General features: G+C 56.3%; 2 protein-coding genes and 1 long non-coding RNA gene across 5 annotated transcripts; 2 read left to right on the plus strand and 1 right to left on the minus strand.

The window, feature by feature from the left end:
* The first annotated feature begins 6 nt into the window (after positions 1-6).
* On the plus strand, positions 7-2,076 carry LOC149851818 (vasodilator-stimulated phosphoprotein-like). Its single transcript, XM_090030320.1, has 7 exons — positions 7-142; positions 239-299; positions 541-589; positions 769-814; positions 1,096-1,171; positions 1,269-1,326; positions 1,602-2,076. Exons 1-7 carry the CDS (start codon positions 111-113, stop codon positions 1,637-1,639), a joined length of 360 nt encoding a protein of 119 aa, XP_089886446.1. The 5' UTR covers positions 7-110; the 3' UTR covers positions 1,640-2,076.
* Positions 2,077-3,199: 1,123 nt separating this feature from the next.
* OPA3 (outer mitochondrial membrane lipid metabolism regulator OPA3) lies at positions 3,200-4,441 on the minus strand. Its single transcript, XM_090030335.1, has 2 exons — positions 4,288-4,441; positions 3,200-3,692 (listed from the first exon to the last, which is right to left on the minus strand). The coding sequence occupies exons 1-2, from the start codon at positions 4,427-4,429 to the stop codon at positions 3,364-3,366; spliced, it is 471 nt and encodes a 156-aa protein (XP_089886461.1). The 5' UTR covers positions 4,430-4,441; the 3' UTR covers positions 3,200-3,363.
* Positions 4,442-4,525: 84 nt separating this feature from the next.
* LOC149851820 (uncharacterized) lies at positions 4,526-10,145 on the plus strand. Of its 3 annotated transcripts, XR_016439537.1 has the most exons (3): positions 4,593-4,946; positions 7,377-7,487; positions 8,229-10,145. It is a non-coding gene; the product is annotated as an uncharacterized LOC149851820 (long non-coding RNA). The 3 variants fall into 3 exon arrangements; XR_016439536.1 differs by lacking the exon at positions 4,593-4,946 and adding an exon at positions 4,526-4,586 and having other exon boundaries at positions 7,377-10,145; XR_016439535.1 differs by having other exon boundaries at positions 7,377-10,145.
* The last annotated feature ends 11,980 nt before the right edge of the window (positions 10,146-22,125 follow it).

Below are 22,125 nucleotides of genomic sequence, written 5' to 3' on the forward strand. Positions count from 1 at the left end.
CTCTGTGCCAGCCCCAGGAGGACGGTGCTAGCCCAGGCGGGGGTGGGGGCAGCAGTAGTGGCAGCCCCGGCTCGGCCCCCCGGAGCACGGGTGGCAGTGGTGGGGGGCTCATGGAGGAGATGAACGCCATGCTGGCCCGGCGGTGAGTAGTGGGGAGGGGGCTGAGGACCTAGCACCCCAGAGCCTGTTCAGGCTGGGGGGGGGTCCCCAGGCCATGGCTGACCCCTGCCTTCCCCAGGCGGAAGGCGACGCTGCAGGGTGACAAGCCCCTTCCAAAGAGAGATGAGGATGTTTCAAGTGTGAGTGTTGTCCCATTCTGGTTCTCCGCCCTGCTCCCACAATCTTGGGTGCACTGACTTCCCTGGCTGGAGCCTGGCTGGGTCCAGAGTTCCCTGGGATTGATGTCTGGTTGAGGGGTCAACACCCTCTAGCAGTCCTGGCAATGGCAGGAGGGGGGCATACTCCCCACCCCTGCCCAGGATGTGCTGGGCGAGGGGCGGCCCTGCCTTGCTTATCCTCCCCTGCTCTGTGTCCTCCCAGCAAGATGACTCTGAGGCCTCAGGGACTAGGACCCCCAGCCAGCAGTCTGGTGAGTGTTGTGGGGGTGGAGCCCCAGTCTGTGCTGGGGGCCCTGGTGGGTGTGAGGGGCAGCAGTGCTGTCTGGGGGGAGCTGCTCCTGACCCAAGCCACTTCCTCCCAATCTGGTTCCCACTGGGGGGGAGCTGTGCCCCTGTACAGCAGCCTGTCCTTACCCACGTGTCTCTGCAGACCTGGTCCGGCGGCCCTGGGAGAAGAATAGCACCACACTGCCCAGGTGGGGGTCCAGGGAGAGCTGGGGCAGGGTGGTAAGGGGGCTGGAGCCTCTGGCCCCTGGGGCACCGGTCCCCTGAGAGCAGCCAGCCTCCTGCGCTCTGTCTCCTCCCTTCAGATCCCCAGTGGCTTCACTGGGACCTGGTGCTGAAGCTGCCTTTGTGTGAAGCTTGGGGGGGATTCGGGGGCAGTGGTGTGGCTGGGGGGATGGTCCCTGCTGCATGGGGAGGAAGGTCCCCTAAAGCTCCATACTGCCAACCATGCTGACCCCCCCCCCCCCCCCAGGGCAAAATCAGCTGCTCCTGTGAGCAGCATGGAGCCACCCAGCGCTGAGGACTCAGACCTGGAGCGAGTCAAACAGGTGTGGGGGGAGTACATGGGGTGGGGGAGAGAGGAGGGGACTGCCCTGTGGTGGGTGGGGGGCACAGCCTAGGCCTCACCTTGTCCTTGCTCCCCAGGAGCTTCTGGAGGAGGTGCGGCGGGAGCTGCAGAAGGTGAAAGAGGAGATCATTGAGGGTGAGTGGTGGGGCAGATGCCTAGGGCTGGGGGATGGTTTGGGGGGGAATGTTCTGGGGACCGGTCAGGGGGCTGGTTCTGGGGTGGGGGGAATAGGCTGGGGTGCTGGGGGTAATGGTCTCAGGGGTCAGAGCATTGACCCACGTATCTGAGCCCTGGGGAGGTTGGGGGGAGAGAGAATGTGGCTGGGTTCTGGCACTTGGCCACCCTGCCCCCCCGCTCCCATGGGGTCCTGCTGTGGCTTTGCTTGAACTGCCCCATCTCTCTCCCTACAGCGTTCATACTGGAGCTGCGGAAGCGTGGAGGCCCCTAGGGCACAGCACCCTGCCCCACACCCCGTGGTGCCTTACCCAGGCTCAGCACCCCCTGGGGGCTGTCCCAGCAGTGCCACGCCCTGGGGGTGGGGCCACGCCCCCTCCCTGCCAACAGGGCCATGCCCCCTGCTCCTACCCCCTTCCCTGGTGCATTGGGTTTTTCGGGGTTCGGTTGTTTTATAGCTTTGGGGAGGCCTTTCCAAGGCCCCTGCCCTGGGGTGGGATTGTGACTTCCCTTGCCACGCCCCTTGGTATCAGGTGGAGCTAATTCAGTCCCACCCCCCAGCATGGAGGGTGGGGCCTGGGTATACCCCCTCCCCCACCCTGGAGAGTTCAGCTTAGTTTCTCTCTTTTTTACGGTTTGTTTTTTTTTTTACTGATTTCACGGGTTTTGGGCCTTGGCCTGAGTTCAATAAACCTGCCTTTTTGTATGGCACCTGCTGCCAGGATTTGTAAATGTTAGGGGCTGAAAGGGATGCCTGGGTTCTGGAGGTGGGTACAGATGCCAGGACACCTGACCTGGGGCCCAACTGGCACGGCATGCTGGGGGCATGGTGCGTGGCCTGCCAGGATGCCTGGGTCCAGGACAGTTGGGTTGTGGTTGTGGGGGGAGGGGGGTACTGAGCCCCAGGATTCCTGAGTACTGAGCCCTGGGTTGTGCTCATCCAGGCTGCTCTTACTTGGGCCCCTATCACCTCCCTCAGGGCAGCACCCCTTCCTGTGGCTGCCGAGGTGGGATCTTGGGGGACCCCTTGCCCTGGAGCAGGGACCATGAGGCCCCAGCTTGGGGGGAGAGTGAGGGGCAGATGACAAACTTGGGCACCAGGGCGTACCCAGAAGCACCTGAGGTACCCTCAGTGATGGGGCTGGCTGGAGATGTACACCCTGCCCCACCCCTCCCCAAGTCCCTGGGGGAAGAGTGAAGGCTATGGCTGGGGTACGACCATGGGGGTCAGCTGGGGGGAAGGGTCCTAGTCTTCTCCCCCACCCCCCGGTAGGCAGCACTGGGCCTAATGCTCAAGACACGCACATCCCCAAGCAGTGGTGACATGCACGGAGAGCACCAGTGCACTCCCTGTCAGGTTATGCTCCCTGTTTAGGTGATGGCCAGGGAAGCAGGTGCTGATGCCCCACATGAGCGCTGGCCAGGGAGCGGGGCTGCGTGATCAACTGCTGGGGGACTCCCCCATGGTCGCTGACTGGTGTTGGGAGGCACCAGTTGCCTATGTCCCCAAGCACCTACCACATGCATATATGCAAAATGGGCCTCCTTGCTCATGCACCTGCATCTACTTAGGCTCCTGCCTCAATGAAGTGGGCCCCTCACCCTGTCCCAGGCAGTAGAGGGTTGCAGCAGTTAGCTGCTGGGACTCCTGGGTTCTCTTCCTGGCCCCTGAAGCATAGAGGTCTGGGAGATAGGCTCCTGGAGGGGTAAAGGAAAAGCCAGGACCCCTGGATTTTTTTGCCTTGGCGTACCTGCTGTGTGCCCCTCACTACTGACTCAAAATTCCCTGCCCCCCATGTCCAGCTGGTACTCGTCCCTCCCCCTTCCTCTGTCCCAATCACGGCTCTGCTCCTTCAGCAGCAGGTGGGTTTTAATGAGTGGCTTTTTCAGTCCAGTAGACTTGGAGGCTCCCCAGGAGCCAAGGTGGAAGGGGAGGATCCCCCATTATAGTGCAGTGCCCTGCCCCAGGGGCATCTTTGGCAGTGGCCGTAGGGGGCCCTACTTGCGGGGAGCACTGGCCAGCTCCAGCAGGGCCCGGTCAGCATGGCGCAGCCGGGCATCAAGAGTCTCCAGGGCCAGGCCCAGCTCAGCCACCTGTCGCTGCAGGGTCTCCATGGCAGCACTCTGCTCGTCCTCGCGGCGCCGCGCGTTGCCCGCCTGCCGGGCATATTCCAGGTAGATGCACAGGCCACCCACGCTGAACACAATGGCTTCGCCCAGCAGCTCTGCACCCAGGTCCGCTGCCACCTCCTCATTCAGCGGCTTCACAGCTGCGCCCCGGAAGCCCATGATGCGCATCTTGGTCCGCATCTCCACCCAGTGGTACACTGCCGGGGGCAGGGGTGGGTCAGGGGGGCAGCTGCCCCTCACTCCTGACCCCCAGTCCTTCCTTTCCCCAGCCTTACAGTACCCCATCCACCCCGCAACCCTCTGTCCCATCCCCCAGCCCTACCAGTACCCCTCACTCCCGACCCACACCCCCCTGCCAGTGGCCCTCCCTCCTGACCCGCAGTCCCCTGCCTCCCCTCAGCCGTGCTGGTGCCCCTCACTCTAGGCCCGCAGGCCCTGGTCCCCGGTTGCCCGCACAGGCGCTGCAGACGGGGATGGGGGGCGGGTCGGAGCGGACGTTGCGACAACAACTCAGGAATCTTCAGCCCGGCTCCCAGCCCCCCGAGGTCAAAGGTCACTCCTCGCCCCCCGCGCCCTGTCAATGTCACCCTCCCCCCCCCCCCCCGGTCACCTCACCCTTATTGGCTCGCGCCACCCCAGGTCTCGCCCCCTCCCCTCCTCATTGGTCTTCCGCCGCCTCCGCAGCCCGCGCTCTTGCTCGCCGCCCATTGGCCCGCGGGGCCCGCCGCCCCGGCCCCCACTGGCCCGGAGGCAGGCAGTCCCGCCTGGATTGGCTGCGCCGGCGTCACTCACGTTGCGCGGGCGGCCCACACACGTAGGCGCGGAAGAAGGGGCTGGCGCGGGCAGCGGCCTTGATGCGCGCGGCCAGGGGCTTGCTGAGCTGCCGTATGCCCAGGGTCAGCAGCTTTGCGATGGGGAACGCGCCGGCCACCATCCTCCTGCCCTCCCGGCGGCCGCGCGCCCCTGACGTCAGCTCGCCGCTTTTCGCCCCGCCCCTTCAACGTTGCGCATGCGCGCTTCGGTTGTCTCGTGCTGCTTTTGCGTATGCGCGCATGCGCACGTCCAAGTGCCTGTGCCTGTGCCTGTTCGTGGTGGGTAGCGTCGCATCGGCTCTTCGCGTCCATGCAACTACGGGTCATGAATATGCAGCGACGAGTGATCGCGGGCAGGGGCAGTGAGTCAGAGGTCGGGGGCAGGGTCCCGTGCCGGCGGTGATTGGCCGCCTGCGTGTGCGATCTGCGTTGATTGGTCCGAGTGCGGTGCGCAGCCGCGGTGCCAGGCCGGGCGGAAGCAGTGGGAGCGTTGCGTGCGGCGCTGCCCGGCCTGGCTTGTGCTGCGGGGTGCGTAGTGCTGGGGCCGCGGGATGTGCTGCTCACTGCCCGGCGTTGCAGGAGGACGGCGGCCCTCGACCGGCGAAAGCCGGTCCGCGTCCACTCCCTTGTCCCGCCCAGGTCAGAGAGGAGGTGGGCGCTGGTGCCGGCTGGTGCTGCTGGGCCCCCCGGGGGGCTGGCTGTGGGCCGTGGGCACGGCCTCGTGCTCACCAGGCCGGTTGTCGGTCTGCAGGACCATATAGGGACCTCCGGTGCGTCAGGGGGAGGCGGCGATGTGAGCTGGGCCCGCTCCGAGGGGGGTGCCGGTGCCCGAGTCCTGGTGCCCAGCGGGCCGGGACGGAGGTATTGTGTGCGCATCACTGCAGACTGGCTGCTTGCCCCGGGAGCCGGTGCTGCAGGGACTGTGCTCCGCGCTGACTGCCGTGTGCCTGTGCCCGCGCCTGGCCTCGTTCCCCAGCAGGGCAGCACTGGGACCCGGTCCCCGGGGCTGCAGGTGGGGGGTTTTGGTAGTGTTGTGGGGGCTGTTGTGTGCAAACGGGCCTATAAGCAGGGACGTGGAGCTGTGGTGGCACATGGAGGTTTGTGTGTGGGAAACCCACTATCTTGTGTGGTGACTTTTCTGGCAGTGTGGCAACTTTTTTTTTGGTGGGAACCAGGTAATTTTGTGTGATGATATGGAGGTATTTTTGTAGAAATGTTTGGGGATATATGGTGACATACAATCATAGAACCAGAAGGGACCTGTAAGATGATCAAGTCTGGCCCCCTGCCATGGGCAGGAAGTTGTTGAGATCACCTGAGCCCAATAGGGTGCCTGTCCAGCCTCATCTTAAATGCCTCTAAGGGGGCAACCGCACCACCTCCACTGGGAGTGTGTTCCAGATCCTGGTGACCCCTACAGACAAGAAGTTTTTTCTTATGTTTAGCCTAAATTTGCCCTCTGTTAGCTTGTGCCCATTGGTCCTTATCCTCCCTTGAGGTGCCTTCCTGGAGAGTTGCTCCGCTACATCTTGGTGCTCACCCCAGTGTACTTGTTAGGCGGCTATCAAGTCACCTCTCAGCCCTCTCTTACTCAGACTGAACAGGCCCAGTTCTCAGAGTCTGTCTCCATGGAGCCGATCCTCTAGGCCCCTCATCATATGGGTAGTCCTTCTTTGTACCCTCTCAAGCTTACCCATATCCTTCTGGAAGCACGGTGCCCAAAACTGGACACAGTACTCCAGCTGAAGCCTTACCAATGCCGAATAGAGCGGGAGGAGCACTTCCCTGGATCTATTGGCCACATGGCGGCTGATGCACGCCAGAGCTCTGTTTGCCCTGCTGGTGACTTCATCGCAGTGTTGGCTCATGTTCACCTTCCAGTTGATCATGACCCCCCCAGGTCCTGTTCAGATGCTATGCCAGCCAGTGGGCTGCCACCCACTGTGTAGTTATGGTGAAGGTTCTTCCTACCCAGATGAAGGGCCCTGTGCTGTTAAATCTCATCCAATTCTGTTCTGCCCATAAAACCAGTCTGTCAAGGTCATCTTGGATCTACCTGATCTTCTGATGTGCATGTATTTCTCCACAGTTCAGTATCATCTGCTAACTTAATTATTAAGCTTTCCACCCCCTCATCCAAGTCATTGATAAAGATATTAAGAGCAAGGGTCCAAGTACTCATCCCTGTGGGACACCACTGGAGGCAGCCCTCCAAGATGAGGCCATCCCATCAATTACAACTCTCTGGGATCAGCCTCGAAGCCAGTTGTCTACCCAGCTCACTGCAGATTGGTCCAGCCCAGCACCCTCCAGTTTGTATGAGAGACTCTCATGGGAAACTGAATCAAAGGCTTTACTGAAGTCTAAGTAAATTACATCAATCTCATGTCCCTCATCCAGATATGGCTAGTTACCTGGTTGTAGGACACTAGGTTTGCCAGGCATTATCTACCCCCAGCAAAGCTATGCTGGCTGCTGCTTAACACCCTGTCAGTTACCAGCTTGTAATTGATGGCCACCTTAATAAAGTTTTTCAAAGATTTTACCCAGGACTGAGGTCAGACTGATGGGTCTGTAGTTTGCAGGGTCATCTCCCTTCTTTTTTTGTAAAGGTGGGTACCACGTTGGCCCTCTCCCAGTTGTCTGGGACCACTCTTGTGTTCCACAACTCTTCAGACAACTTGGCCAGTGGTGCTGCCAGAAGCTCAGCCAGTTCTTTCAGGACTCTTGGGTACAGGTCGTCGGGGCAAGTAGACTTGAAAATGTTCAAGTGCTGTAGGAGATTCCTTGCCTGTTCAGGACTGATTTAATGTAATCTGTTGTCTTCCCCATGTTCCTTGGGCCTTGAGAGAATTCTGTGGGGATTTGGAAACTTTTTTCTAGAAATGTGTGCAATGTGATTTTTTTGTTTGTGAAAAACTGGTAATTGTGTGTGGTGTTACAGGACCTTCTTTGGAAAAATTGTGATTTTGTGTGGAAAACTGGTGATTTGGGAACTTCTTATGGAAATGTGTGGTTGTGACCGCCGGGCTTTGATTAACCGCTCTCAAGAGGTTTTTTGCCTTCCAGGTAGATGTCAAACACCTGTTGGGATATTGTCGGTGCCGGAGTAGCTCTCTTCTCTCCATGTCCCCAACCCTGTTCTCGCCCGCCATGACTTGATGTTCCTCAGTGCGAGAGGTTGGTTTATGGGATACCTCGTGGCCCAGGATCCCTCGGCAGTCACTCAGGGGGCTCTGCCACCCCTACACCCCGGCCTCACGCCACCTTCAGTGCATTCCTTGCTGGCTGGTCTTGTTCCCAGCCATGGGATGACACCACCTGGCCTGCCTCTAAGTAACCGCGGCTCCCAGCTGTGGTGCTCACTGTCAGGCTCGCCACAGCCCTCCTTGCCTGCACTCCTTCCTTCAGGGAAAGGAGAATCAACGGAAACTGTGGCCTCACAGAGGCTTCCCTTCAGCCTCAATCTGCAGGCACACTCCCCTAGCACTCTCTTGCTTAGCCAGGGTTGCCTAATGAACGAAACAACCAAAAAAATGCAGACTGCCCCAGTGTCTCCCTATCCTCTAAGCAGCCTGCTCGGAGCCCTCCCCGGCTCCCTTCTGGCCCGATCCGGACTGAATCACTTCCAGTGTTCCTCCCTCCTGCTCAATACTCTGTCGGCACCTGGCGGTGATGCCCACCCCATTTGTACCCCCTTGGGGCTCTCCTAGGGGCTCTCCTCCCTGGCAAGGCTGTCTCCCTGCCCCGTCGTCCCAGCACCCCACCTGTGGGTCGCTTCACCCCTTAGTACTCTTCCAGCTGCATCCTCAGGTGCCGTGTCTCCAGCTCCAGCATTGTCTGGGGCAGTCTCCAGTCAGGAGGTCTGGTCCCGCTCTGTCCACATCCCAGCTGGTTCTCTCGGCTCCGCATTTCTTGCAGCAGACACTCCTCTTGCTATTGGTAACGGGTGCTGCTCCTCGCCTGGGCTATCCACCCCCTCCACAGCCGCAGCTGCCATTTTTATTGCTGGTGGCCGGCATCCATCCGTGATGTCACCAGCTGGTTGCAATTGAACAAAAAGGTGGCTAATGAGCTGTGTGGGCTCCTCCCTCCGCCTCATGCATGTCTTGTCCAGAGCTGCAGGTGAGTCCCATTCATTGCTTTGCCTCCCAGGACAGTGGTAATTTTAGCTTGATTTAGGATCAGTTTGTGTGACTGGTGTGTTGTGGGGCCTATAGAAAATTGTGTGGTGATTCGGTAAATGTATGGAAATATGGTTATGTTGTGTGAGGGAAATTGTGTGGTAATTTGGAAGCCCTTTTTGTAAGAACATGCGTTTAAAATCTGATGATACTTGTGTGATGGTTTCAGAACTCCTTGTGTACGTGTGGTGTGTTGAGCCTGTGGGGATCATCTTATCTACTCTGGTGTGATTAACAGTGCATGCATTTTCACTTATGTGAAACTGTCTAACGTGGGTCTGCCCTTTTTCGCAGGCTACTCTTTGTGCACCTGTCCTTGGAACCAGCGTGTCAGCGAGGAGGTGCAGCCTGACAGAATCGGGACTTGGGGCAGAAAGGCTCCCAGGATCTGTCGTGTCTGCAAAGGTCACTCTGGGCACTTAGAGGGTTGTGCGGGACCTGTAGCGGTCCCTTGGAAACAGCCAAGGCGCCACAAGAACAGGTGAGTATGTGTTTCTGCCTTTGACACGCTCCGGACTCATGCCTGCCAGAGTGAATCTGCCAGAACCTACATGTACAACCCCGACCTTGGCCTGCTCCAGACCCACGCTGAGCAGTGGCAGTGGCTAAGCAGAAGCTGCTGCTTGGGGTGGGGGGAGAGTGGCCCCTCCAGCTCACTGGGGCCATGCCCTTCTTGCTATAGATGTTTGAAGTCCGTGCCCAAGTTGGCCTGCAGCTTCTCTCCATTGCTGTCACTGCCGTGTTTGGGCTGGTCAGTGGGGCAGCGGTGGCAGTGCAGAGGAGCCGCAGGGCAGCCTGGGCTCTAAGCAGCTGCAGCAAGAAGGGTCTGGCACCCGCGATGCGGGGGGCACTGCTTTTCCCTTGCAGCAAGCTGCAGCTTCTTGGCCATTGCTGTTGCTGCCATTGCTTGCTCTGTGTGAGTGGGCAAGTTCAAAGGAGGGTTGTGCTGTGTGCATGAGTTCCAGCTGGTTAGGAGCTGGTCTGCTTCACTGGGCCAAGTCCAGAGCATGTACAGAGCCATAGGGGCCTTATTTGACCGCTAAGTATAACCATTCCAGATAAAAATTCCCAGATACTGCTTCTGAGAGTATAAATGGGGAGAAGAATATGTACCTTGTGGTTTTTTTTGTTTTTTTTAAAACCTTTTAGCTACTAGCAGTACATTTTTAAACCAGGATTTCCTTGGCTAATCTCAGCATATCCAGTGCTGCATATATGGCCCTTGCTGCTTGGAATTGGAATCACTTGGCATTTAGATGATGACCTTCCTTTACACAGTTTCAGCTGTGCGCAATGGAACCCTTACATAGAGCATTATTTTAACTTGGTGATGCACGTTATCAAGAACCAGGTACTGTTCAGTCTTCTGAGAGACAAGACTACAGCTCTTTTGTGATCAGGACTTTTTTGTAAGATTAGAGACAGAATTCTGGGAAAGCTGCATTTCCTGTACTGACTTCAATGGATCGTGGTTTTGTCTGAAAAAGAAGAAAAAAATTCCAAATTTTCTGATTAAAAACCCCAACAGCTGTTTTTTCTGTGATTAAAATGAAATGCCACTGTGGTGTTTTATTGATAAATTTACTATTTTAAAGCCATTTGGACTTCTACCAGTGCGTCAATCACTTTTAATAAAATAAATTCTAAACACCTATACATTTTGGCATTTGATTTTGGGTTTTTTATCATGGAATATCAGAGCTCCCCCTGCCTCCTTTGCTTATCAGGATGCAGGTCCAGCTGCAGCTGTCCCCCCACACAGTTTGTGGTGCTGAGCAGCCCTTACAGCCTGGTGCCCCTCGCTTGCCACCCACAGCACCCCCAACCTCTCCCTTCCCACCCAGCCCTGCTGGTGCCCCTCACTCCCCACCCACAGCCCTGCTGGCACCCCTCACATCCCACCCACAAGCCCATAGCTTTGCTGGTGCCCCTCACTTCTCACGTACTGCCCCCAGCCTGGCAGATGCCCCTCCCCACCCACAGCCCCCTGGCCCTGTCAGTGCCCCTTAGTTGCCACCCACAGGCCCGTGGGCCCTTCCAGTACACCTTAATCCCCCCACCCCTGCAGCCACCTGTCCCACACCTCACCCCTGTTGGCGGGAGCTCCCAGGGCTACTGGACCAGGGATACAAGTCCACAGCCTCCTTCCCCCCATAGCAGCAGCAGAGCCCGGCTGCCAGATGTGGGAGGCAGTGGCTGCTGTGGCCCAAGTGGTGCATGGAGGCCAGCTCCCCACCCCCCCAAGTGGCATGGTGAGAATGGATCCTGTTTGGGAGTTGGTGGGGGGGGAGAGTGCAGGCTGCCTGCTTTGGGGTGGGGCACCCTGCCCTCCCCCTGGGACTTCTGCAGCCCAGTGGGCAGGACCCAGTGTGGTGGTGCAGAGTTGGGCCAGGTGGGAAAGCTCAATGGCACTGCTACAAGCCCCACACTACCATAGAAAGGCACCTCCTGTCTACCCAGCAGCAGCAAGGGGCACAACTCTGTGCTGCCACCCCCACTGCTGCCTGGTGGGCGGGGGGCACTTGCCACAGTGGCACAGGGCTCTCAGTGGTGGCACCAAGCTTCCCTGCCCCAAACTGCCCTGCTGTGCTGGCTGCATTGCCCACTGGGCCACAGGCGTCGGGGAGAGGCCACCAGGGTGGGAAGAGTAGGCCTGCAGTAGGCAGCCCACCCCTACCCTGCTTGCTGGGGGGCATACCTGCCCATCCCCCTCCAGAGTGCATGCCGTGGTGGGGAGTCGGACCCTGCCCCCCCAGCCCACTCCCCGTCTGGGCCCTGCAGCTGCATATTACAGCCCTAGGTCCCAAGCCCTATGCACTGTCCCAGCTGGGCAGCAGCCACAGCCCTGCCCAGCTCCATCCCTCCCGCACTACAGGGTCCTCCATTTCCCACCCTCCCCACACCTAACTTACCTGGGGAAGCTGCTCTCCAGGCTGCCGGGCAGGCATGCGCATGCGTACAAGCTCACATGCATGTGGCTTCCCTTCCTGACCACCCTCCTCCCACTCCCCATGGTGCCTTGCAGTGTGAAACTGCTAGCCTGCAAGAAGAAACCCACCATTCTTGCATTTGTCTCCTTTTAAAGGAGAAAATCTGGGTTTTTCTTATGAAAATCTGTTGGATTTTTTTCCTCAAAATGAACAACTCTGCGTTTTACTGTATTGTTCCATGGTGAATGGAAAACCTGGGTCCCTGTTGATTACCCTTTCTATACATGAAATGAAGACACAATGAGGTTTCCTAGTGGTGCTCCAGTCCTACTTGACAGGTAAGGGATTACTACCCCCAAATTGGATAAAGAGGGGGAGGGTAGTAACTTTATTGAATACACTTCAAGGCATAAGAACAGATATTTATCTCTGTGCCTGCCTAGCAACTTGCCACAGCACAATACAGATTCTCATCTCTACCAGCTGGGGGAGATGCGGGAGGGAGGAGGCGATTGACAGCAGGTTGTCTCCACATTGCAAAAGTCTTTGTAAAATTTCTCTCTGTTTACACCTCATGTTTGTATGTGGGTTTTTTAAATCGATATTCTGATAGGTGTCATGCTGATGTTTCACTGAAGCTTTGGGAATGTGACTGAACTTGTTTTTCTTTGGACTTAGGAGATGCCAATGATCTGGGGCCTGTGTCCCTGGGAAAAATACAATTCTGCAAAGGAGGAGCACTGCTCATCTCTTTCCCTGCATGCTTGGGAATGCTCCTTGTCCTGTTGGGTCTAAACAGCAGAGTAAAATACACATTTTAATTTCCGACAGAGTCACAAAACTAAACGTCAGTTGCTGTTCCTAGCTACTGTTTTCCACCGTTCCCATAAGCAGTTACTCGTTCTTGGTCTTGTCTAGTATTAAAGCCTTGGGAAACAGATTCTTATTCCACTTTCTCAGGCTCTTGCTTGTGATATAAATGCAAAGTTATTGCTTGTTGATTGTACAGCAGCTTAACCACGTCATAAGTCAGGCTTCTGGTTGGTCCATAGCCTGCCATAGTGAGTGTGGTCTGTCAGGTACTGACCATGTCTTCAGCCTACACAGAGGAATCTTCCTGCAACTCTCCTTCCCCTTTCCCATCATCACCTTCTCTTTACCTGTTGTTGATTTAAGCAGCTCTTCTGTCCCACTGCTCCTGTTCCCTGGTGCTTCCATAGGGTACCCACCCTGTCTCCTGTATGTGCTGGAGGACTGGTATCAGGGGATGCACGGAGGCTCCACCCCAGAAGTCCTGTGTAGTCATGGGTTTACAATGAGCATCTTCAGCTGTATGCTGCCATTCATGGGGTGTGCCTCGTGTGAACTGCAGCTGTCAGGAGGATGCTTTGGAGGGGGTCATGTCACTCATGGAAGCAGCAAAATTGTTCTTCTTCCCCTTACCCAACTTTAGAGGGTGACATCTATATGACATCATACCCCCTGTGCAAACCTGAGCAGGGGCACTTGTATGGCAGGAGTGCTAAGGAACAGTTGACAGAACCAGAGTTTGCAAGTTCAAGGCTGTAGCAGAAGCACTCAGTGTGGCCTGTAAGATTCCAACTAAATCTGTGAACTCTTGTAGGTACCTTGTCACAAGGACATGAAAAAGAAAAGGACATGAGCAGGGGCCCACATGAGAGTCTTATCTTACTGGTTAGTGATCAGGGGGCGGGGAGGCATTCTTGGCTGCTTGGCCAACTGCCTGGGGGAAGAGGTAGGAGGGAGAGTAGGTTCTCCACCCTGCCAGGGGGCCAGAGGTCAAAGTTGGGTGAGGGTTCAGCAGCCCCAGACTGCCCAGGTTTCCGCCTTGTCTCCCCCAGGGCTGGACTGCCTGCTGCTGGGAGTGACCTTGACTGAAGCAGTTGGCAGACACTTATGAGCAGCCTGCACTGCTTGGAAGATGTGGGCTGTGACATCCTACTTTTTTGGACTGCGGCAAGAAAGCAAAAAGCCTTGTAGCGTAGGTTTCAGTTCTGGGGCTGCATCCTGTTTTAGAACCCCCAGGAGCTTATGTCTTGTATGTCCATGCAGGATAGTGGGGGAGGCATAGACGAAATGGGCATGGAAGAAACCTGCATCTTTCATTCAGCAAATTTCAGTAAGTAATGTTAGTAGTACCTGTTCTGATTATTATTACTTGTTTTCCTATGTACTTTGCGAACAAAGCATCTGGCAGGTCACAGTAAGAAAAAGATGTTTTCAAACAGGTGACTGAAGAAGGAAACCAAACAATTTAAGTATGTAGGTGATGTTGTTGCTTTGAATGTCCAGGAACCATGGGAGAGGCAAGAATTCTTGTGATATCTTGTGTGGCACCAACAGCATGGTTTGGATGGACAGAAGCAAGGTTTTAGGCATCAGAGTTCCCTTCAGTCCTGCTTCCTTACCAGCATCCTGAGGAAAAGTGCTGTCATACCCCAAAGGTTGCCTGTGTCTATGCCCACCTTACAGTCATAGATTCATAGACGTTAGGGTCAGAAGGGACCTCAATAGATCATCAAGTCCGACCCCCTGCATAGGCAGGAAAGAGTGCTGGGTTCAGATGACCCCAGCCAGATGCCTATCTAACCTCCTCTTGAAGACCCCCAGGGTAGGGGAGAGCACCACCTTCCTTGGGAGCCCATTCCAGATTTTGGCCACTCTGAGTGTGAAGAAGTTCTTCCTAATGTCCAGTCTAAATCTGCTTTCTGCTAGCTTATGGCTATTATTTCTTGTGACCTCCAGGGGTGCCTTGGTGAGTAGAGCCACACCAATTCCCTTCTGCACCCCCATTATGAATTTATAGGGAGCCACAAGGTCACCTCTCAACCTTCTCTTGCGGAGGCTGAATAGGTCCAGGTGCCCTAGTCTCTTCTCGTAGGGCTTGGCCTGCAAGCCCTTAACTATACGAGTGGCCCTTCTCTGGACCCTCTCCATGCTGTCCACATCCCTCTTAAAGTGTGGTGCCCAAAACTGCATGCAGTACTCCAGCTGCAGTCTGACCAGTGCCCGATAGAGGGGAAGTATCACCTCCTTGGTTCTGTTTGTCATGCATCTGCTGATGCACAATAAAGTGCTGTTAGCTTTGCTGATGACTTTGCATCTGACTGATTCACATTCATCTTGGAGACCACTAGGACTCCGAGATCCCTTTCTGCTTCCGTGCTGCCGAACAGATCATTTCCTAGGCAGTAGGTGTGCTGGACATTTTTCCTCCCTAGGTGCAGCACTTTGCGATTTGACAAGGAGAAATGCATTCTGTTGTTTTCTGCCCCTTTGTCCAACCTGTCCAGGTCTGCCTGTAGTTGTGCCCTACCCTCTGGTGTGTCCACTTCTCCCCACAGTTTTGTATCATCTGCAAACTTGGACAGAGTACACATCACTGCCTCGTCCAAGTCCCTGATGAAGACATTGAAGAGTATTGGTCCAAGGACCAAGCCCTGCAGGACCCCACTGCCCATGTCCTTCCAGGTCAATACCAACCTGTCCACCACCACTCTCTGGGTATGACCCCCTAGCCAATTTGCCACCCACTGGACTGTGTAATCATCCAAGTCACAGTCTCTTAATTTGTTCACCAGTATGGGTTGGGATACGGTATTGAAGGCCTTCCTGAAGTTAAGTAAACAATATCTACCCCTACTCCTGCATCCAGGTGCTTTGTAACCTGGTCATAAAAAGAGACTAGATTAGTCAGGCATGATCTACCTGCTATGAACCTGTGCTGGTTTCCCCTCAGCATAATTTTTCCTGCTGGGCATATATGAGCCTTAATAATCTTTTCAAAGACTTTACCAAGGATGGAGGGGAGACTGACTGGCCTGTAGTTGCTTGGATCCTCCTTCCTCCCCTTTTTGAAAATAGGAACCACATTGGTCCTTTTCCAGTCTTCTGGGACCTGGCCCATGTGCCACAAGTGCTCAAATATTCTTGCCAGTGGCTGTGCAATGACATCAGCCACTGTCTTCAGTACCCTCGGATGGAGCTCATCCGGGCCTGCCGACTTAAACGCATCCAGTCCTTCCAAGTGACTCTGCACCATCTCAGGGTCAACACTTGGTAGTTTACCACTCAGCTGTTGTCTCTCTGTGATCCCATTGTGAAACTTGTTTTGCCCCTTGTTTAGGAACGCTGAAGCAAAGCACTCATTGAGGAGTTCAGCCTTGTCCCCTCTGTCTCTCAGCAATTGCTTTTGCCTGTTTAGTAGTGGTCTTATACTGCCCTGGGCCTTCCTTTTACTCCCTATATATCTGAAAAACAATTTTTTGTTATTGTAGCATGGGCAGTACTCCAAGATGTACCCCCTCTCCAATTGAAGGGATCAAAGCAGGTCCACAAGTGCTGTGGGAGGTGTAGGGACTCTTCTCCCCCTATAGAGCAGAGCCAGATCACCAATGGGGACTTAACCATATACCTTTTACTGGGAACATAACAGGCATAAATCAGAGGGTATAGTGGACACTACAATGTCCCAAGGGGGCAGGATTCAACAAAGGGTTGACTTACAATCATTGACAAAAAACAGTGTTAACAAGATGTAAAACACAAACAGCAGAAGAAACGATATGGGTTGGTGAAATATAAAAAGGTGCAAAATGTCAAAGAAATATAGGGCCTTGGTACCTGAAGGGGGAGGAACACAATGGCCCCTTTCCACTGCAAGAAGATTTGCTTCTTGTTGTCTCACTCACCCCAAGTCACCTCAGCTGGGACTTGAACCCAGATCTCCCATGTGGTAGGCAGGAATGCTACCACACAGACACCCCTTGTGACACGGTTCCAGTCTGTGAGGGGTCTTGACTTTCCCGGGGCCCCGGCCTCATGTTGAGCTGCCTGGCCTCTGATTGGAGGGGCTGGACGCAGAGCTGGGAACCCCTCAGGCTCAGCTCTTGCCAGCTCTGTGAAACTCCTTCCTTGTTGTCCCTGCTGGTCTCTTCCCTGAGTCAGCCACGCTGCCCCTTTTATCCCCCTCCAGGTGACCCAAGGGGCCAATTGGGATGGTGCGGAAAGGGAATCCCAAATCCTCCAATCATCTTTTACCCGTTCAAAACCCTGGGACTATTTGATGTCCTCAGGATCACAGAATCCACTGGGAGCTGTGGGCTGTTGGATGGCGGCTGGCGGTGTGTGAAGAGGTAGCCACCCCCAGCGCGGGCAGATCCAGGCTCTTGGCCCCCTTTCCCCCGCATCGGGATCATCTTCCTCTGTGTCCGAAGGATCACTTCCTTAAGACGCAGCCACCCCTTCTGGGCTCCCGTCTCGCCAAATCTCATTCTGCAGTGCGTCACTGACTAAATGCCTGAGCTTGCTGAAGTCAGCTAAAGTCGGTCTGGCAAAACAGGAGTCAGCCACTTATGGCCTGTGGTCTGGATCCAGCCTGTGAAGAAACTGATTCTAGCCTGTAGCAGTTCAACCAAGGAGCAGCATGCTCCAACTGTGACAGCAGCAGGGACACCCCAGCGGCCTGTTGCCACTGAGTTCAGTTTGTTCTTTGTGCTGCAGCAGAAGCAGCCTCCCCAGGGTCCCAACACCTGCCTTTTTCTTGCGAGTCCCTTCACAGCCTGCAGAGCTGCTGATTGCTGCGGAGCAACTTGCCACGTCAGCAGTGGTGCACCATGGCAAAAGAATGGCCATTCCCTGCAATGAAAGATTGCACCTAACTCCAAGCAAGCAGAACAGCATCAACACAAAGCAAGATGCTCATTGATAGGCCAGCCTGGCCTTGGTGCTGCTATGAGTGCCCAAGTAGGGAGGTGTTAGAGCAATTTCTCAGGTTTTTCCCTAGATTACTCTACAACAGGAGGGGAATGCTAATGACCACATGGGCTAGCATGACATGAGCTGGCAGGGGTCATCGCAGAGCCCTTGGGCTGGCTGTATGAGAATTTGTGGTCAACTGACCAGGTGCTGGGGGATTGGAAACTAGCTAATGTGGTCCCCATTTTTAAAGGGAGGAAGGAGAACCCAAGTAATTATAGGCCCATAAGCCTTACCTTGGTCCTCAGGAAGATCTTGGAGAGGATCTTCAAGGAGCACATCTGTGGGGGCCAGCAGGGGAGATCATGCGCAGGGGCAACCAGCCTGGGTTCAACAAAGGCAGGTCCTGCCTGACCAACTTGATTGCCTTTTATGACCAGGTAACTAAATCCTTGGATGATGGTGTCGCTGTGGACGTAGTCTTTCTAGACTTTAAGAAGGCCTTTGACACTCATCCCATTCTTATTAATAAATTAAGCGACTGTGGCACTGATGCCTGCACAGTTGGATGGGTAAAAAACTGGCTGATGGGGCACACCCAGAGTGTAGTGGTGGATGGATCATACTCAAGCTGGCGAGATGTGAGCAGTAGGGTGCCCCAGGGCTCAGTCCTTAGGCCTGCACTGTTTAACATGATCAGTGATGTGGACAAGGGGGTAGAAAGTATGCTGTCCAAGTTTGCTGATGACACTAAGATGTGGGGCAAGGTGGACACACTTGAAGGGAGAGAGAGGCTGCAACTAGATTTAGACAGACTACAGAAGTGGGCAGATGAGAATAGGATGGGGTTCAACGTAGACAAATGCAGTGTGCTGCACCTTGCAAGAAGGAATCCACAGCATACGTACAGGCTGGGGAGTTCCCCTCTTGAAAGCACAGAGGTGGAAAGGGATCTTGGAGTCATTATTGACTCCAAGATGAACATGAGCTGCCAATGCCAGACCGCAGCCAGCAAGGCCAGCCATACCTTGTCATGCATCCAAAGATGCATCTCAAGCCGGGCCAGAGAGGTCATCCTCCCCCTCTGTGCAACGTCGGTCAGGCTGCAATTGGCGTACTGCTTCCAGTACTGGGTGCCACACTTTAAAAAGGATATGGCCAGCCTGGAGAGAATTCAGAGGCGGGTCACCTGCTTGGTGAGAGGGCAGCAGGACAGGCCTTATGAGGAGAGACTGAGGGACCTGAACCTGTTCAGCCTTGGCAAGAGGAGGCTGAGGGGGGACCTGGTGGCTGCCTACAGAATCATCAGGGGAGATCAGCAGCAAATGGGTGGAGCCCTTTTCTCCCCAGCACCACTTGGGGTGACGAGGAGCAATAGTAATAAGCTGATGGAGAACAGGTTTACGTTAGAGATCAGGAGGCAATATTTTACAGTTACAGTGGCCAAAATCTGGAACCAACTTCCCAGAGAAGTGTTCCTCACCCCTACCTTGGGCAAATTCAAGAGGAGGTTGGATGATCACCTGTCTGGGGTCTTGTGACCCAGCATTCATTCCTGCCTGTGGCAGGGGGGGCAGGCTAGATGATCTGTTCAGGGCCCTCCTGACCCTAGCTATTATGAAACTATGACACTTGGGTTCTTGCATGCTCCCCATCATTTTCAACAGGGGATGGCAGGAGAATGTTTCTGACCAGCAATAGCAGCACAAAGCGACCCAACCAGCCCCGGGGAACACGGGGCTCTTTTCCAAGCCAGGAGTGTCAGGACTAGCACAGCTCTGCCACGTGTATGCTATGTCTGAGTCCTACATGTGCCTTCTCTTGGCTGTTGCTGCCCTCTCCCTCCCTCCATGAGCACAGGTGCAGCCTTTTTAAGCACCTCTCACTGCTACCTGGCCATCTTTTAAAGCAGTGGTTCTCAACCTTTTTCACACTAGGGCCCCCACCATCCTGGTCCCTGAGCCACAGTCTCTCCCTCCCTGCCCCCTTCCCCTCCAGCTGCTGGGGAGGTGCATCTGGCCCACTCCCTCTCCTGCTCCTTTACGTTGCCCCCAGGCAGCTTTGCAGCATTTCCCTCAAACCTCTCTGTGACCCTTTAACATCTTGTTGCAGAGGAACATCTCTGCTCCCTTTGACTGGTGGCGTAGACAGCAGGGAGGAAGGCATGGAGCCTCTTCCTGCCCTCCTGTGTCTTGGAGGCACAGGGCTCACTCCCCACTGCCCAACCAGTGAGCAGAGCTAGGGTATAAAGATGGACATGGGCCCCGTGCAGCGAGCAGAGGCTGCTTCAGCACAGGACCCAAGGATGAGGACCAAGCTGAGTACAGTTGTGTTCTTGTTCCCTGGGCAAATGGGGAACGTCATGCCTGCTGGGTGGACAGCCTCACCTGTTGTCCGTGTTTTTTCTGTGGGCAGAGTGCATGGTCATCCTGCTGGCAGTTGGGTAGAGGACAGGCTCTGGCACAGCACTGCTAAGAGCGCTTCTGCAAAGTTGAGGCTCAGCAAGGCCTCCCCACACCTCTGCTGGCCTCCTTCGTGTCACAATGCCATTTTGGTTTCTGAGTTCCCCCATTTCCTGTTCTTACCAACAACTTGCTACTGCCGGGCCTTGGCTGAGGAGACTGTGGCCAGTCTGCGCTCAGAACTTTGCAGGCGAGCACGGGCACAAACAACACGCAGCTATGGTTCCCTTGATGATTACCCTTGAGGTGCAAAAGGCAGGTCCCATTACAATGCCTGTAATGATGGCCACCCAGTCCGCCAAGATGCAGGAGACCAATCTGCAGCCTGAGCTGGCCTGACAAACCTAAAGGTCCCCCATGCAGTAGTGCAGCACCATGCACATTCTCCCCAGCTGGGTGGGAGATGGTGGGTCTGACTGGCAGTGGGTCTGGAACAGGTGCAGTTTCTTTCACCTTTCCCTTCTGCCCGCCTGCCCCCGCCTGCAGACCCCTGATGCAAAGGTCTGTGGTAAGGGCCAGATGCCAACACCTGGGGGCTGGGGTTAAAGCCCTGTTCTGGGTAATTGGGTCTGGTCCAGGTGCTCTTCCTTAGCTGACTGGGTCAGGTGTCTCACCTGCAGAAGTGCTGGGGGTTATGGCATTAGCGCCAAGCTTGGGAAGGGACTTGTGCTGGAAACAAGTGCTCTACCGCACTGTCACGGGACAAGATTTTGCGCAGTTCCGCGTGACAACGGGGCACTTGTTGCGGTGATGCCTGACGCCCACTGGCGCTTCCTTGGAGGAGGTAGGACCTGCCTGGGTGGCGCGTCCTGGGCCTGCTGCCCGGGCCCCGGGGCTCCAGAGCCCGGCTGCTGCGGGGCTGGGGTACCTGAGGACTGCGGTGGCAGACGGGCAGGGCAGAGCTTGCAGTCCCTGTCCCTCCTCCCGGCCCCGGGGGAAGAGCCAGACCGAGCGCACACTACCCCTGTGGCCGGGCCGGGGTGCGCGGTGGGGTTGGAGGGCGGCTGGGGCCCGGCCTGGCGCGGGGGGGACACCAGGTGCTGCGGCGGGCGGCCCGGGAGCTCTTCCTGAGCGCCTGGGCGGGTAACCGGAGGTGCGGCTGGTCCCACCCGAGCAGGGCAGGACCCGGAGGCCAGTGGGGGGTCTCCCGCGCCGGCGCTCCAGGCCCGTGAAAAGCCGGGGCGCGGGCCGGCGCGTCACGTGACCGGAAGGGGCGGGGCTCGCCGGGCCGGCCTGGGGCGGGGCTGGGGAAGGAGTCCAGCTCTTGTTGCGGGGCCGCCTGTGCGGGCCGCCCGCCCCGCTTCTTCTAGGTTGTGTCCTTTCCCGTTGTCGTTTTGCTGAATCGCTGCTTTCCCTCCGCTCCTCCCGGCCGGGGCGGGCGCCTGCTCCGGGGGCTGAAACCTGCCCTCGGTCTGAGGCCTGGCCTGGGAGCGGGGCCAATGGCCTTGCGTGTGGGCGGGTCTGTGCCGCGGGGCGGGGGGCGAGGAGTGTCCCCTGTGCCGCCTGGGGCTTGCTCTGGGCCCCGCGTGAGCCGAGGTGGCCCAGCTGCACCTGTGCTGTCCCGCCGGGAGCCAGCTGTGGGCGGCACAAATGTGTGTCTTGCGTGGGGCTGGGGTGAGCACTCCCGGGGCGGGATGGTATCCCGCCCGAGCTTCACGCTTGCAGGCCGTGGTTTTCCAGCAGGGGCCTGCGGTGCCCGGGGAGAGGCTGCCCTTGCGTGCCGGCCGCTCCTAAACTTCCCGAGCAGGGGCGGGCCCGCCTTCCCTCCCGGCCGCGGGGCAGGAGCTCGGCCGCGTCTGCTGGCGGTGGCTCTTGCCCAGGCCTGCCGTCGTGGGCGCTGCCGCTTTCTTCTAGTTTGGCTTAGCTGCGGGTTTTAATATTAGTTTGCTAGCTGCAGCCCGCAAAACACTAGAAATTAAATTGTTATTGCAAAAGTATTTATTGAAGTAGTAGTACCCTTTGACTGCATACTTTAACACGGCATCAGCGATTATTTTGGGTGCAGGGCCACTTACCAAGTGGTGGCACCTGTTGCAGCCTTGCCCCTCAATAGGTGCCCTGCCCCTTTGTCACTCTCCTGTGGCTGTGAGTCCTATCCCATAGCCCCTGACCTTTGCCACCAGAAGTCCCTCTCTTTGCCCTCTGGAAATACTCGTTTCAGTAATTTGCTTTCAAGAGTCACTCTTGCGCTCCTGGGGCACTGAAAACACGTCCAGCCTGAGCTTCTCTGAGCACAGCTAGGCTTCCAGAAGCCCATGAGCCATTGGATCCAGCAGGTGCAGCCTGTGAGTTGGGGCTGCACCCGCACAGCTAGCACCCTGCCTGGGCAGCCCTGGGGGAAACCGCCGCCACGGAGGGAAGCACCCGGCCCCCCTGCACCTCGGGGCTACAGAGCACTGTGGTTGTTTCATTAAGCATTGTGATTAGCTGCCGAGATAACCCATCAGATCGCTCTGGACAGACAGAATAATTATTAGGATAGAGTGTTAATAAAATCTCTGCAGCCGGAACAGGCAGGATGGCT

This window comes from Crocodylus siamensis, unplaced genomic scaffold (assembly GCF_052110815.1).
Source record: "Crocodylus siamensis isolate JL-2025a unplaced genomic scaffold, ASM5211081v1 HiC_scaffold_152, whole genome shotgun sequence".
Taxonomy (NCBI): Eukaryota; Metazoa; Chordata; order Crocodylia; family Crocodylidae; genus Crocodylus; species Crocodylus siamensis.